Raw genomic sequence first — 14,867 nt, 5'->3', positions numbered from 1 at the left:
GGCTTGATTTCGCAAAGGATACTTGCCAACATAAATACTCCAAGTTCAAGATAAAACAGAATAATTAAAAACAGGCCAAAGTTATCCAATTAGTTGGTCATCTCCTATTGGTATTACTAAGTTATAGAATATTTTCAATTATTTTGCCTATTTTTCTCATTCAACTGAGCACAAAGGATTTTAAATTACAAATCTAATATCCAATTTTTATGGGATTAACAATAACCATGATGGAAGGCAGGTATAAGGAAAGCAGTACAAGCTTTAAAGAAAGGTCTAGCTCAAATTCTAAAATCTGCCACTTACTAATGCTAATTAGGAAAGTGGCAAAACAATCCATTCTTGCAGGATACTATGAATAGTGTATTTCAATTATAAAATAATTATGTAAAAAGTAGCATGTAAGAGGCACCGAAAAACTTGCATTACATAATAATATGCTAACAGCATCTTTAGCATTTAGTGAGCAAGAATCAAAACTCTTGAAGGTGTGTTCCTATTTTTATTCCTAAAGTTAAAAGGTTAAAATGGGGGCGGCGCCTGTGGCTCAAGGAGTAGGGCACCGGTCCCATATGCAGGAGGTGGCGGGTTCAAACCCAGCCCCGGCCAAAAACCACCAAAAAAAAAAAAAAAAAAAGGTTAAAATGGGAGGACAGAGATCTCATAATTTGTTTTTAGAAAGAGAATAGTACAGTGACGGTGGGAGAGGAATTTTCTGCCCCATGTGGAGCCATCTGTAAGGAGTGTCCTACTTGGAGAGTTGCTTCAATGCAGTAACCAGTGAGTGAACACTCATGACACATTTATTCAGAAAGTATTTCTGAACACTTGCTATGTGCCAGGCCTGTGCCAGGTCCTGAGGAGACAGCTATAAATAATGTAGAGACAGGTCAGTTTGTTAAACAGCTTACACTTAGTAGGTCACATAAGCCAGCAAATGGGATATCGGAGAGGTATTGGGTGAGTACCCAGGCAAACGGCACCACCAAATCTGGAAGGGAGGTATCAGGGAGGAATCTCTGGAAAAAGCAACTGTCCAGGAGAAAGCTGAAGAGTAAGTAGAAGTCAGTTGAAGGAGAGCAAGCCTTCTAGACAGACTACAGCATGTACAGATGTCCTGAAGGGAGACGGTGCTGCAAGTCAAGAAATTACAAGTAGTTTAGTCCTGCTGGAAGGTCAGGTTCAATCTGGACGAGAGAATAAGGGGGATGAAGCAGAGATAAAAGAGCAGTGTGAAAATTCAGTTGGCGATGGAAGCAAGAGCCAGGTCGTAAAGGGATCTGTAAGCTGTCACTCCGAAGAGCACAGGCTTAATCCTAGGAACAAATGGAAGTGACTGAAGGGTGGGAATGACATGGTCAGATTAGTCCTCTGAAGACCACTCTGGCTGCACTGTGGGAAAAGAACTTGTGGAAAATCTTTTAAATCATATAAAGAATCTCTATCTTAGAAGAAGAAGTCCACCCAAAACAAACCAACTGCTAGAAAAAAAAAATCCCAGCTGTTTTAGGAATAAAACATTTACTTGCAACTTATAGGAGAACTTTTATTTAAGAGTCCATGGTTACAATAATCTGCAAATGTAGCATAATTAGGGATATGACTAATTATGGGAAGCCTTGCTTCCTAGAAGCAGCAGAAACCAAGAGAGGGCTCAACCCTTATCTCCCCCAGCCCCTCACCCTCCACCCTCACCTTCACCTCCCAAGCAGTTTGTGCCAGCTCAGTCTTTGTCTATCACTTAGGGACCGGATTTGCTCAACAAAATAAGGATATGTCTGTCAGCTAGGGGAAATTGTTATGAGTGGGCCAAAAAACTTAAAAAAATTAAATGCTAACAGATGAGAACCACTTCTGAACCCAAGGTCAAGCAAAATTAATGCCAATGGTCATTAAATAACAAGAATGTATGCAGGTAGTTTTTAAATTGGACGTCTGAGGCTCTACAACAACAGATTATAAACATAAGCACAAGAACACAATAATTAGAATTAAACATCTCCCCGAATTTGCCTTTTAAAAATAAATTATGCTGTTAAGCATTAAAGGCAAGGATTAAAATGTCACAGACTTCTAGTTAAACCAAAATGTGGTGACAACTACTGGCACATGACCAAATACTAAAAGAACCTCAGCTGTTTTAGAAATAAAACATTTGCTCCAACTTGCAACAAAACGTTTTAAGGTCTATGGTTAAAATGAACTGCAAATACAGCCTAAGAACAACAGATAAAGGAGATATTTTTAAAACATAAAATGCTAAATTTAACCTTTAAAAATCAAGATTTTGGAGGGTGTTCAGCTATAACTCACAAAAAAATTAAGACAAAATAAATGACTGTACATAATTAAAATATGCACATTTTCTAGACTACTTAGATATGCAGTATTTCATCATGCGTCCTTTATCATTATTATAGACAATTATATAAGATCATGTGCAAATTAAAACAATATCACAATTACTAAATATTTAGGGGGATACAGTAAAATCCTTTCTCTGAAGAAGACGGATTCTTTATACTTTTTCTCTTGTAGTTAAAGTCTCAACTTTCTATACTTCCTAAAAATCATTACTTTGATATTTTAAAACATGTTTGGGTATTTGTGATTTACCAACTTGCTTAATTATTTCCAAAAGTACTATTTCAAAACGATCATACTTTTGTTTTATTTTGTTTTGTTTTTGAGACAGAGTCTCACTATGTCACCTTCTGTAGAGTGCCACAACATCACAGCTCATAGCAACCTCAAACTCTTGGGTCGATTCTCTTACCTCAGCCTCCCAAGTAGCTGGGACTATCTATATAGGCGCCCGCCATAATGGTCTGGCTAGTTTTTATTGTTGCAGTTGTCATTGTTGTTCAGCAGGCCCAGGCCGGGTTCAAACCCGCTAGCCCCGGTGTGTGTATGTGGCCAGCACTCTAACCACTAAGCTATGGGCACCGAGCCCATACTTTTATGTAGTTATTATTTATTTATCTCCTGACCAGTGTAAAAGTCTAGCACAGTAAAGAACAATGCCATTGGGAACTAGATCAAGCTGGAAGTCCAGGTAGTGGCACATCCATTCATTCCTCTGTTAATCAAACATCCGAGTACGACTTTAGCGCCAATGAATACCAAACAAAATTTAAGCCATTGTAGAAATAGAATACTATAGTTCATCAAATTTGAGATGCCATTAGCTGTAACACACACTTAAAAAAATAATGCTTTTAATTATGACCTATTGCCTCTCATTTGGCTTTTTTTCAATCTATCAGAAAAATTTGGCAATTCTTTCTGCTACTGCTTGACATTTCAAAGGATGAACTTTCTTCACATATCTCAGTACAAAACAAATCTTCATCTAATTTTGGGTATCTTCCTTTCTTGGCTCCCATAAAGCATTTGCTTGGTTGCTTTCAAAGACAACTAAATAGAACTGTGGTGATTTCTCCAATGGCAAATGTTTATTTCACAAACCAAATTACATCTAATTTTGTCTTGCCCTTTTCTCTGTATTTAATAACTTTTTGTTTCAATGCCAAATCATAATGAAATCTTTTTGAAGATATTTTAAATGGCAATTAAATACAACATACACAGTGCTGATACTGTATCCGTACTCGATTGAAATGGCACTGAATGAAGCTATAACTAAGCTTGCACACGCACAGGTACTGAAAACCCGATGAGACAGCCACCTGACAGCAGTTGGAAGATGCCATTAGTTGTTAAGTACATTCCAATTTTAGAGATATTGAAATATGAAAAAGACATCTCTTAGAAACACAGCAGAAATGGCAGCAAACACATAGCACTATAAGACAAGCACCATTCTGCCCACTTTACATGTATCAGTTCATGAAAACCTACAAAGTAGGCAGATTAAGTACTTCTATATGAGGACATTGAGGCAAGAAAGGTAAAGTAACTTGCCCAGTATCACAAAACTGTCCTGTCACAAGACTAGCATCTGAATCCAGGTAGCGTGAGTCCAGAGGCTACACTTTCAAACTGCCATACCATTCCACCCCTAAGGTAAATGATCAATAGCTAGCCTTGTGAACTGAGGCAAATCAGAAGGGAATCCTCTCCTCATCGGAAAAAAGAGGCTAGACTGGATGATTTTAGTGTTCTTTTCCAGGATTAAAATATTATAATTCCATAATTTTCTATATAAAACTCTGTTCCTATGCCAGTTTCTCCTAAAACTAATACCAAAGACTTTCACTGCCATTAATTGACAAGCAAAAGAAATGGAACTTTCATTATTAGTCTAAAATAGACAAACTTAGGGAGGCATTTAAGACAAAAACATATTTGAACCACTATTTACATTTAAGGTAATGGCAAAAGGTTTGACTGTAGGTATAAATGACCCAATTTCTTGGTTTTACTCTGCTTGTATATTCTATTCAGCCATTTAACACTTTAATCCAAAATTGAACATGATTTCAATGTGTTAGTCTTTACAACGACTCATAATACAGAGCCCCTTATTCTTCTTAAAATTCTGTTCATGTATGAGGGAAAAAAACAACAGATTAATAACAGATGCAAATATTGCAATATTTTCCCTCTTGACCCAATTTAAGGATGGAATTAAATGTGCATTACACACTTGACAACTCTTGGATTCCTTTTACAGAGAAAGCCAACTGCTTTCCTTCCTAGGTAACCTCCCTTCAAGCCTACAGCCTCTGATCATCTGGCAACCCAGTGATGATTAAAGTAATTCCTAATATTATACTTTGAAGTTATACTACAGGAGAAAAGTCAGTAAAGAGATCAAAATACACAGTGTCTTCAAAGCTTTTGTTATTCTTTCTTGAATGTCAAATACCACATCGCCTTCTGTCAACCTTTCTCTTTTATACCCATATGTGCATGCATACATAGAAAGTAACCTGCCCAAAAGGAAACAAGAGAAAACAGGAAAACGTTTTTCTGGAAAAGGTGAAAAGGGGGATATAAGTGAATATTGACAAAAAGTGGACTTAACAAACAAGACAAGAATATGCTTCAAGAGGGAAGGTTCTTACCTGTCCCGAGGATTTGACCACCACATACCTTCCCATGCTGCCCAGCTCTTTCATAACAAATGACAACATCCTCCCACATTTCTAGCTTCTCAAATATCTGAAGGGCTGAACTGGTACATCCCAACTCAAAGAGCAAACTTGCAAGTTGACGCTAGAAAAATCAAATTACAACAATTAACACTTATTGGTGAAAGAGAAATTCTTGTTTCATGTCAAGGTACATCTAATTTACATTTTTTAAAGTCTTTTTATTGTAATAAGTGTGTAATTTCTAATATTTCACCTCTACTGATCAGGAATTTGTGTTAATATAATGCCTTACTTTAGCAAGCTTCTTTATAGAAAGCAATTTAAAAATAATAGAGAAACTATTGAAAATAATCAACACATTAATTTTTTTCCAAAAACTTAAAAAGCAGAAATGAGTATTTTTTCTTACAAATAGATTCTATAGATAACAATCTCTAATTTCTAAAGCTTAGATCTAATAAATCAATTTTTACAACTGAGCAGTCAATATAAATGAGATTAAAACCTATGCATTAGCCTCCGTGGACTTTATCCATTCATCTCTGGCTCTTTCCACTCAGACTTACTTTGATTTATTTTAAGCACATTCTAGTAAACATAGCTACCTAATTTCCTAGCTCCTGGCAGATAAAAAAAAACAAAAAAAAAACAGGGAGAAAATTGGGTTGAGGTCAGTAAGTTTAAACACATTTTTTAAAAATTATATATACACACACATATTGGATTTCCTATAGAAATGGAAAAATATATATTAGGAAGGTTTAAAAAAGTAGGTAAGGTACTTGAATAGTTGCATCTTGGTGAGAGCTGTATTGTTCCTCTTTAATATAGTTTTATTATTCTTTGTAAATTCAACATATATTTGAGAGTTTAGAAGCTAATCAATATAGAAGATCTAAGATTGACAATATTAGAAAATAAAATGAAATGTTTCTAAAAATTATAAGCTAATATATTATCAAAATAAATAAGGGGAGTGGTCCACTACATCTGTGTGCTATGAAATAAAGGAGAATTCGGCTACTTTGGAGTATACAGTTGAACATTTTAAAAAACTGAACATAGCATGTGGGGGCTTGAAGAAATCTTAGTACTCATGCAGTGAGTAATTTGATCTTTCCTTTTAACACATAGAGAAAGATGACATGGCTACTCAATGGCAGAGTAGACTCTAATTCTCTTTTTATAATAAATTGTACTGTAATTTCTTGATATTTAAAATAACACATAAAAACATGTCTACTCCCTATGATGTAAGAAAAAGTGATTTAACTTCTTACTAGCTGGGCATGGGGGCATGTACTTGTAGTCCCAGCTATTTGGGAGGCTGAGGGAGGAGTATCGCTCAAACAGACATGTTTGAGGTTGCAGCAACCATGATGATGTTACTGAACTCTGCCTGGGTGACAAAGCAAGGCCCTGTCTCAAAAAAAAAAAAAAAAAAATGATTTAACTTCTTAATGAAAAAGGTCCTTATCTAATTGCCTAAAGATCCTAAAATACATAGCCTTCTAGAAAGACAAAATAAGCATGTAGCCTAATAAATTCTAATTAAATAGTATTTAAGTTTCCTAACATTTCTATTCAGGAACAAGATAAAGAGCAACACCTCCAAAAAGACAGGTTTTGTCATAACAATAGCTCTGTCTGAAATGTTTACCCACAACCACATCATAGAAAGCACTGAACAAATTTCATACATCAGAGTCAAAATCAAGCTGAAAAATTCCAGCTGTTAAACCCTTCTTGATGAAGAAGCTACTCCTTTTGAGATAATACAGCAAAGTGTTTTATTTGCTTGTGTTTTCTTGAGACTCCTTCAATGCATAAAGTGAATTCCAATGTGTAATAAGCCTCCTAGTTTACCCTAGTTTAAGAATATAACCTACTTGAAGAAACATTACATTAGGGATCTGAACCATTGAATGGTGGGCTGGCATTTATAAGTCTAAGTCACTACCTACGTGCATACTCTGTGAGAGACAGGGAGGGAGGCTGATGAAAATAGAAACAGCTGCTAAATCATCTAGAAACTGCTGACGGGAGCCATTGGATTCCGTTTAACCTCTCTGTATCATGCTTCCTCATCTGTAAAACGGGGATATTTCACAAAATTGGTGCAATAAAATAAGTGCGGTAAAGTTGGTTGTTATGAGTTGTTATACAGGGTGTCCATAAAGTTCTTATGCAATTTAAAATAGACAGTATGGACACCCTGTATAAACCACTGAACAGATACGGAAAGGAGGTAAACTACACTAAAAGTAGAAAGCCAGGGATCTAGTTCAGGGACAGAGTGTGATCAACACTGGAAAGTTAATGGCACTGGGCCTCAATTTCTCCTTGGTAAAATTAAAAAATTGGACCGGGTGTCTAAGTTAGCTTCAGTGCCAAATTTTTACAAGATAGGGTAGGGGGATCAGACCTACAATGCAGGTGAACAATGCAGACAAGAAACCAGACTCTCTAACCCAATATGAAGTTTTAGGAGCCACACCAGGTAGTCACACACACTCAGGAAGAGGAGAGTCATTGCACGTCTCTTACAACATAGACAAGTAAATGCTTCTTTTCACTTTATGTAAATAATTTAGCTATAAGGTTCATTGTCTAACAGAAAGTCCTGAAAGGTCTTCTTTTTTTTTTTTTTGAGACAGAGTCTCACTATATCGCTCTTGGTAGAGTGCTGAACGTCATAGCTCACAGCAACCTCAAACTCTTGGGCTCAAGTGATTCTCTTGCCTCAGCCTGCCCAGTAGCTGGGACTACAGGTGCCCGCCACAATGCCTGGCTATTTTTAGAGATGAGGTCTCACTCTTGCTCAGGCTGATCTTGAACTCTTGAGCTCAGGCAATCCACCAGCCTCGGCCTCCCAGAGTGTACAGGCATGAGCCACAGTGCCTGGCCCTGAGAGGACTTTTAAATATAAAAATCTATTTTGAAGCTGGGTATGGTGGGGTGTGCCTGTCATCCCAACTGCTCGAGCCCAGGAGTTCCAAGCAGTGGTGCACCATGATTGTTCCTACAAATGGCCACTGCACTCTAGCCTGGGCAGCACAGCAAGACCTGATTTCTTAGAAAAGTCATTTTAAAAATGAAAGCATTTATTGTTTTCCTATTATTTAATTTGTAGGATTCTATTTACTATAGTTTTAAAATTCTCTTAAAAAGTTATATGAATCATGGGCGGCGCCTGTGGCTCAGTCGGTAAGGTGCCGGCCCCATATACCAAGGGTGACGGGTTCAAACCCGGCCCCGGCCAAACTGCAACCAAAAAAATAGACGGGCGTTGTGGCGGGCGCCTGTAGTCCCAGCTGCTCGGGAGGCTGAGGCAAGAGAATCGCTTAAGCCCAGGAGTTGGAGGTTGCTGTGAGCTGTGTGAGGCCACGGCACTCTACTGAGGGCCATAAAGTGAGACTCTGTCTCTACAAAAAAAAAAAAAAAAAAACAGTTATATGAATCTAACATCACTTTAATCAAAACAGCAATTTGAAGTAGTTAGCAATCTCTGGCTATATATTTTTAATTTTTCTATTGAAATATCTGAAAATTCAAACAAATTTAAATCATTCTTTTCTGATGCATTCACCTTTCTAATGCAAAGTATTTTTCATATCTAATGGCAAATAACAAAAATACCTGAATGGCCCAGTGAGGTGGTACTTGACAACAATAGAAAATCTTTAGACGTTCCAATATGGATGTCGTTTTATCTTCAAATTGGTCTGCAAGAGCCTTAAGAACATATATCAAAATCAGTATCCACATGTGTAATAACTTTAATATAAGCAAGATTCTCAGTGAAAAAGTTAGACAAATGCACATATAAACAATCAAGAACTCATGTCAGTTTTATAAGCTAAACGGGACACGTGATTTTTTTCTTGAGTTTCTTTAAATGTTTAAAAACATTTAAAGTAAGCATCACAGAAACATGTACATTAAAACAGTTATAAAGCTAAGATTTCCTATAATGGTTCATTCAAAGAAATGGCCTTAATGGTAAGTCTTCTTAATTTTTCTAAGAAAAACTGTTCTTTAGCCTATCACTTTCACAACATAATGCCATTTTGACAATGGTACTTTCTAATATAAATCAGGAAAAAATATACAAAGAACTTTATTTAGGATTATTTTCTCAGGAATAAAGTGATAGAAGAAAAGTAGGTCTATCTGGTCACAGAGAGCAGGTTCTCTCACTGTTCGGCAACAGAGCAACAGGCTGTGCATTCATTCATACGAGACCATCTGAATGGCGCAGGGGGCAGCTGCAAGCTATGTGCATCCAAAGAATTCCTCTGATGTGCCGAAATTAACCTCTCAGAAGCTGTGTCAAGAGGCAGACCAACAAGACCAAGATGGCTGACCCTGAGAAGAAGTACCAGGGCCATCTGCAAAGGCAAAGGCTGGCACCTTCTGGTGGTCAAGTGATTCACAGCAAAAGAGCTTGTAAATCAGCCTCAAAGTGAATGCAGACACACTCTGGAATTCCTAGTCAAACACATGGACAGCAGCCCCAGTAGCAGGCTCAGCTCATCTTCTCTTCCTCCTCACGTGTCAGTACACACACTGTTCTATACCGTACACATATACCTTCTTGTGACTGTGAATTAGCGTGACCTTTTTTCTATAATACAGTACTCAAATTTTCTTTGTCAGTTGATTTGTTTTCTCAGACCTCTCTTATGTGGATTCTATGGTAGTAATATATCAGTGTTAATGTTCTCATTATAATGCACCTTTGAGTTAGATCACAGAATGTCCTTGTATTTAAGGAGGAGGAACACCATGTTGGCAACCTACTCTCCCAAACTTCAGGATATAAAAAAACAGTTATACTATACTTGCAACTTTTCTGAAAGTCTGAAATTGTCTCAAATTTTATAAAATTAATTTTTTAAATGGAATTTTTTTTAAAAAAAGCAAAAGAGGTAGCAAGTCCAAACTTCCTCAGAAAAAACCAAAAGGATAAGAATCTAAGTGGAGCCCAGTTTCTGAGCAGGGAAGCTACTCCTGAATTGTGGGTCCTCTTTTGTGCTAGGTGGGAGATACATTCATCAGCCTAAGAATGAGCACAAGTGTGAGTAACACTCATTACACAAAACTTCTTTGACAATCCAAGATGTTATTTAGTCAAGTCAGTCAGAACAAACTGAGATATAACTAGACTGCTAAAACATCTCCGTCAAAATATGTTTAAAGCTTTTTGGCCCTACTTCACAGAAACTTAACAGCAAAAAGACTGCATGCTTCTGCCCAACGTTGTTTAGTTGTGGGAGGGAGGGTAGAGAAGAATAACTTCTGGCTGAATACATATGGTTCCAATACATAAATAAAGAGATCACGGAATTACTGCATAAAAAGGAGGACAAATTCAAAAGGGGTGTGTGTGAAAAGTTTGTTAGCAATATGTCGGGTTTTTGGAAAGAAAAAATTAACTAATGCTCATTATTCAGTAGTAACAAAAAACAAAAGCAACACTGTCAAACTTACTTTTACTAAAGAACTTAATAATATACAATAAATATTATTTTCAAACAAAATTCATGTTGTTCACTGTAGTTACTGCAACTAGCTAAACTTGCAGGGGTCCTCAACTGCAGCCCGCGGGCTACATGAGGCGGTGTGATTGTATTTGTTCCCGTTTTGTTTTTTTACTTCAAAATAAGATATGTGCAGTGTGCATAGGAATTTGTTCAGTTTTTTTTTTTTAAACTATAGTCCAGCCCTCCAATGGTCTGAGGGACAGTGAACTGGCCCCCTGTTTAAAAAGTTTGAGGACGCCTGAGCTAAAGCATATAAGTGCTCAGCAAGTATTTCCTGATTTATTAATAAACACATTTATTATGTATTTCAGATACTTTTGGATGATCTCGGAGTATCTAAGTGCCTTGGATACTCTACAAAATGGTAAAGACCACAGCAAAGAGGGCAGAAAACACTCATTTGAGCTGGATCCCATGAATAAGCTCCTGTACACAAACTTGATTAAGCCATGTGCATGGTAAAGATTAAAAACAGAACTGTAGCCTATTTCCACTCCCACACAGAATGAACTCTTCCTATCTTAGCCATGACAACCATCTAAATAAGATTTACCTACCAATAGAAACTAGGAATATTAAATGTACAAAAGTAAGGGGTGGTGAGTGTACTGTTATTTCCCTATTTCCACTACTGGATCCACAGTAATCTTTTTTTTTATTTGCTAATTTATTAAAAACATGGGACTATTATTACGTACATCTCTAGGTTTCTCAGAGCAAGACGATTTCTAGCAACTCATTCTGAGATAATTCCTTCATATTCAACCAAAGTGGAGGCCTTTACAAGCACAGTAAATAGGAAAAGCAGCAATGGCAAGGGAAGTCACTTGGGTTCTGTTCCTGATGCATCCCCAAGTAATAAGTCATGTAAGCACAATGGCACTCACCTATGAGATGATTTTATAGAATGATCCTTGTGCTTCCAGAAAACTAGGAGAATGGCTCTATCAAGAGTATTTTGTTTCATTTCAAGCATTTCAGGTTTGTTGGTTAATTTTAGGCAACATTAGCTGAACACAAGTATGACGTACATTTGTTAGAAGCAAGCCAAGTGCCCGAATCCCATAATATAGGAGTTAGGATGTGACCTGGTCAAGAAGACTCACACTTATTGCTTCCTTCCTAGCCATGGGCAGACCTTAGAATGTGGACTGGATGGAACTGGGTCTACTGACTTACATGATCCCAGTGTGACGACAAGAAAGTAAAGAGGCAGCCCACAAGGATGCCCACGCAGTATCACAGAACACTCCCATCATCAGCCACTCCCTGGGTCAGTAGTTCTACTTTTTGGTTCCAAGACTCCTTTAAATTCTTATTAAGTTATTGAGGGACTCTAAAGAGCTTTTGTTTCTGTGGTTTATCACCCATTAATATTTATGACATTAGAGATTAATAACCCCCCAAATTTAAATGTTTACTAATTTATTTTAAAATAAGATTTATAAAATCAATATAAGTTGCATGTTTTATGAAAAATAACTATATTTTCCAAAACAAAACAAGTCTTGAAAAATGTGGCATTGTCTTGCAATTTTGCAAACCTTTTATGATATTCTAGTTGAAGTTTATGGAGAAAATCTGGCCTTATGAAGAACATAGTTAGAAAAGGGAGGAGAATGTTAGTGGCTTTTTCAGCTAATTGGGGATGTGTTATTCTTTGATGCTATACCAAAATTCAATATTATGGTGATTTCTTAAAGATTACTTGCAATGTGGAAGTTGAAATCCTATTAATGAACTATTTTGTCACATTAAATATTCTACTGCCTTAAAATCCACTGGTCTAAAATCAAAAAACAAAAATACTCACTGGTCTACCCTGCATGTGGATGGACTTTTTACTCATGCTTGATATTTTAATGTCAAGCACTGGTCGTTTAGATAATAAGCTGATATTCCCAATGTCAACACATTTCATATAAAACCTCAAACTTTCATGCATTAATATCACCAATCACATCAGAAAAATCTTGTCCCAATACTTGAAATGTTAGGAAGGTGTCACATTCAGAGCTGCACATCCAAGTTTTCCAACACTCTCGTCTTTTTTCTTGAAAGTGGAGAATTCTATCATAGCTAACAAACACCATCAATTACCTCCCTTGAAGGGATGAGCTTACTTCGTTCATTTGAGGAACCTCCTGTCAAACTGCCAAATCTGAATGCTTGCAGTTTGTCTGTCAGCAGTTCTTTCTAGTTAAAAGAGTGCTCCATGGAAAACAGATAGTTTAGCTTTTTCTTGAAACAACACAACCACAGAACTAACAAACTGACGCAAGCAGCTCAAGTGTTTTGCATTTTGCATTTCAACACACTGAATATTAAAAAGGCATGGTCTTAGGCTAAAGACAAAATATTTAATCCTTTGTCAGACACTTGTATATAAAAGTCTTTTCTTTTTTACATTATGAATGTGTGGCAGTGAAACATACAGTGACCAATGGCACACTCCAGTGTCCCTACCTTGATTTGAGGAAAGGAGCGAGCAATCTGATACCCTACATGCGAACAGAAAGCAGCCTCTCATTGGAAAGGTAAGTAATATCTTGGTGTTACTATAAAAATAGTTTTGACTTTTGACTTATAAACCATATTCTGAGAACTGCTGCCTTAGGATTAGGAGACGTACAAACTCTCATGCCTTCCCTACATCTCACCCACATCCAACTCTCTCCTAATACTTCTCCCAAGGACCCTGCTCAATGTTTAATGAAGTACTTAAAAGTTCTCGTGTCTCTTGCCCACTTTTTAATGGGGTAGTTTGAATTTTTTCTTGATTTGCTCGAGTTCTTTGTAGATTCTGCTTATCAGAATCTTATCAGAATCTACAAAGAATGATAACCAGAATCTTAAATCTTGTTGGATGGGTCGCATGCAAATATCTTCTCCCATTCTCCAGGCTGTCTTTTGCTTTGTTGTCCTGAGCTGTGCAGAAACCCCTTGATTTGATTAGGTCCCATTTATTTATTTGTTGCTTCTGCAATTGCCATTGGTTCTTCATCAGAAATTCTTTCCCTAGGCAAATAAGAGTAAGAGTTTTTCCCACACTTTCTTCTAGGGTTTTTATAGTTTCCTGTCTTAGATTTAAATCTTTTATGCATCATGACTTAGTTTTTGTAAGTGGTAAGAAGTGTGGGTCCAGCTTCAGTCTTTTTTGTTTTTGAGCAGCACTCACAGCACTCACCCTTGATAGAGTGCTGTGGTGTCACAGCTCACAGCAACCTCAAACTCTTGGGCTTAAGCAATTCTCTTGCCTCACCCTCCCAAGTAGCTGGGACTACAGGTGCCCACCACAACGCCCAGCTGTTTTTCTGTTGTAGTTGGTATTGTTGTTCAGGCTAGGTTCGAACCCGCCAGACCTGGTGTATATGGCTGGCACCTAGCCGCTGAGCTACAGGCACTAAGCCCCAGTTTCACTCTTTTACATGTGGCTAACCAGTTCTCCCACCACCATTTATTGAACAGGTATTCTTTTCCCCAGTGTAAGTTTTTGTTTGCTTTGTCAAAGATCAGATGGCAATAAGAGGCTGGTTTCATCTCTAGATTCTCCGTTCTGTTCCATAGGTCTGTGAGTACAAACAGGAACTTTTCTCACAAAGACAAAATGGCCAGCAAACACATGAAAAAATGTTCATTGTCTCTAATCGTCACAGAAACGTATATCAAAACCTGAGATATCACGTAACCCCAGAGAGAATGGCTTACATCATAAAGTCCCAAAACAAAAGAGGCTGCTGTGGATGCAGAGAAAGGAACACTTACACACTGCTGGTGGGGCTGCAGACTGGCGCAGCCCATACAGAAGGCAGTATGGAGATTCCTCCAAGAGCTGAAAATAGACCTATCATTTGATCCTGCAATTCCTTTACTAGGGTAAAGAAGACATTCTTTGATAAAGACACTTATACTCAAATGTTTACAGAAGTACAGTTCACAATTGCAAAGATGTAGAAATAACACAAATGCCCTTCAACACTCAAATGTTAATAAATTATGGTGTCCATCAACATATGAACAGATTAATTACCTGTGGTGTATGTATACCAAGGAATACTGTTCAGCCATAAAAAGATGGAGACTTTACATCTTTTATATTTACCTGGATGGATTTGGAGAATATTCTCTTGAGTGAAGTATCTCAAGAATAGAAAAGCAAGTTGTTATGTTGAAACTAGCAAATCAAGAACAACAGGCCCACATGATAGAAAAATGTTATTAAATTCAAGGAGAGACAAAGGGAGGAGGAAGGGAAGGAGGG

At 37.2% G+C, this 14,867-nt stretch overlaps 1 protein-coding gene across 2 annotated transcripts in view; it reads right to left on the bottom strand.

Annotated features, from left to right (window-relative positions):
- TTC27 (tetratricopeptide repeat domain 27) overlaps positions 1-14,867 on the bottom strand; it is a 191,176-nt gene that overhangs the window by 79,660 nt on the left and 96,649 nt on the right. For both annotated transcript variants that reach the window (XM_053588033.1, XM_053588034.1), the window contains 2 exons: positions 8,700-8,795; positions 5,059-5,181 (listed from right to left, as the gene is read on the bottom strand). In XM_053588033.1, coding sequence (XP_053444008.1) covers positions 5,059-5,181; positions 8,700-8,795 — 219 coding nt within the window. The remainder of the gene's footprint in view (positions 1-5,058; positions 5,182-8,699; positions 8,796-14,867) is intronic.

This window comes from Nycticebus coucang, chromosome 4 (assembly GCF_027406575.1).
Source record: "Nycticebus coucang isolate mNycCou1 chromosome 4, mNycCou1.pri, whole genome shotgun sequence".
NCBI lineage: Eukaryota > Metazoa > Chordata > Mammalia > Primates > Lorisidae > Nycticebus > Nycticebus coucang.
This window is presented reverse-complemented; position numbering and strand designations above follow the sequence as displayed.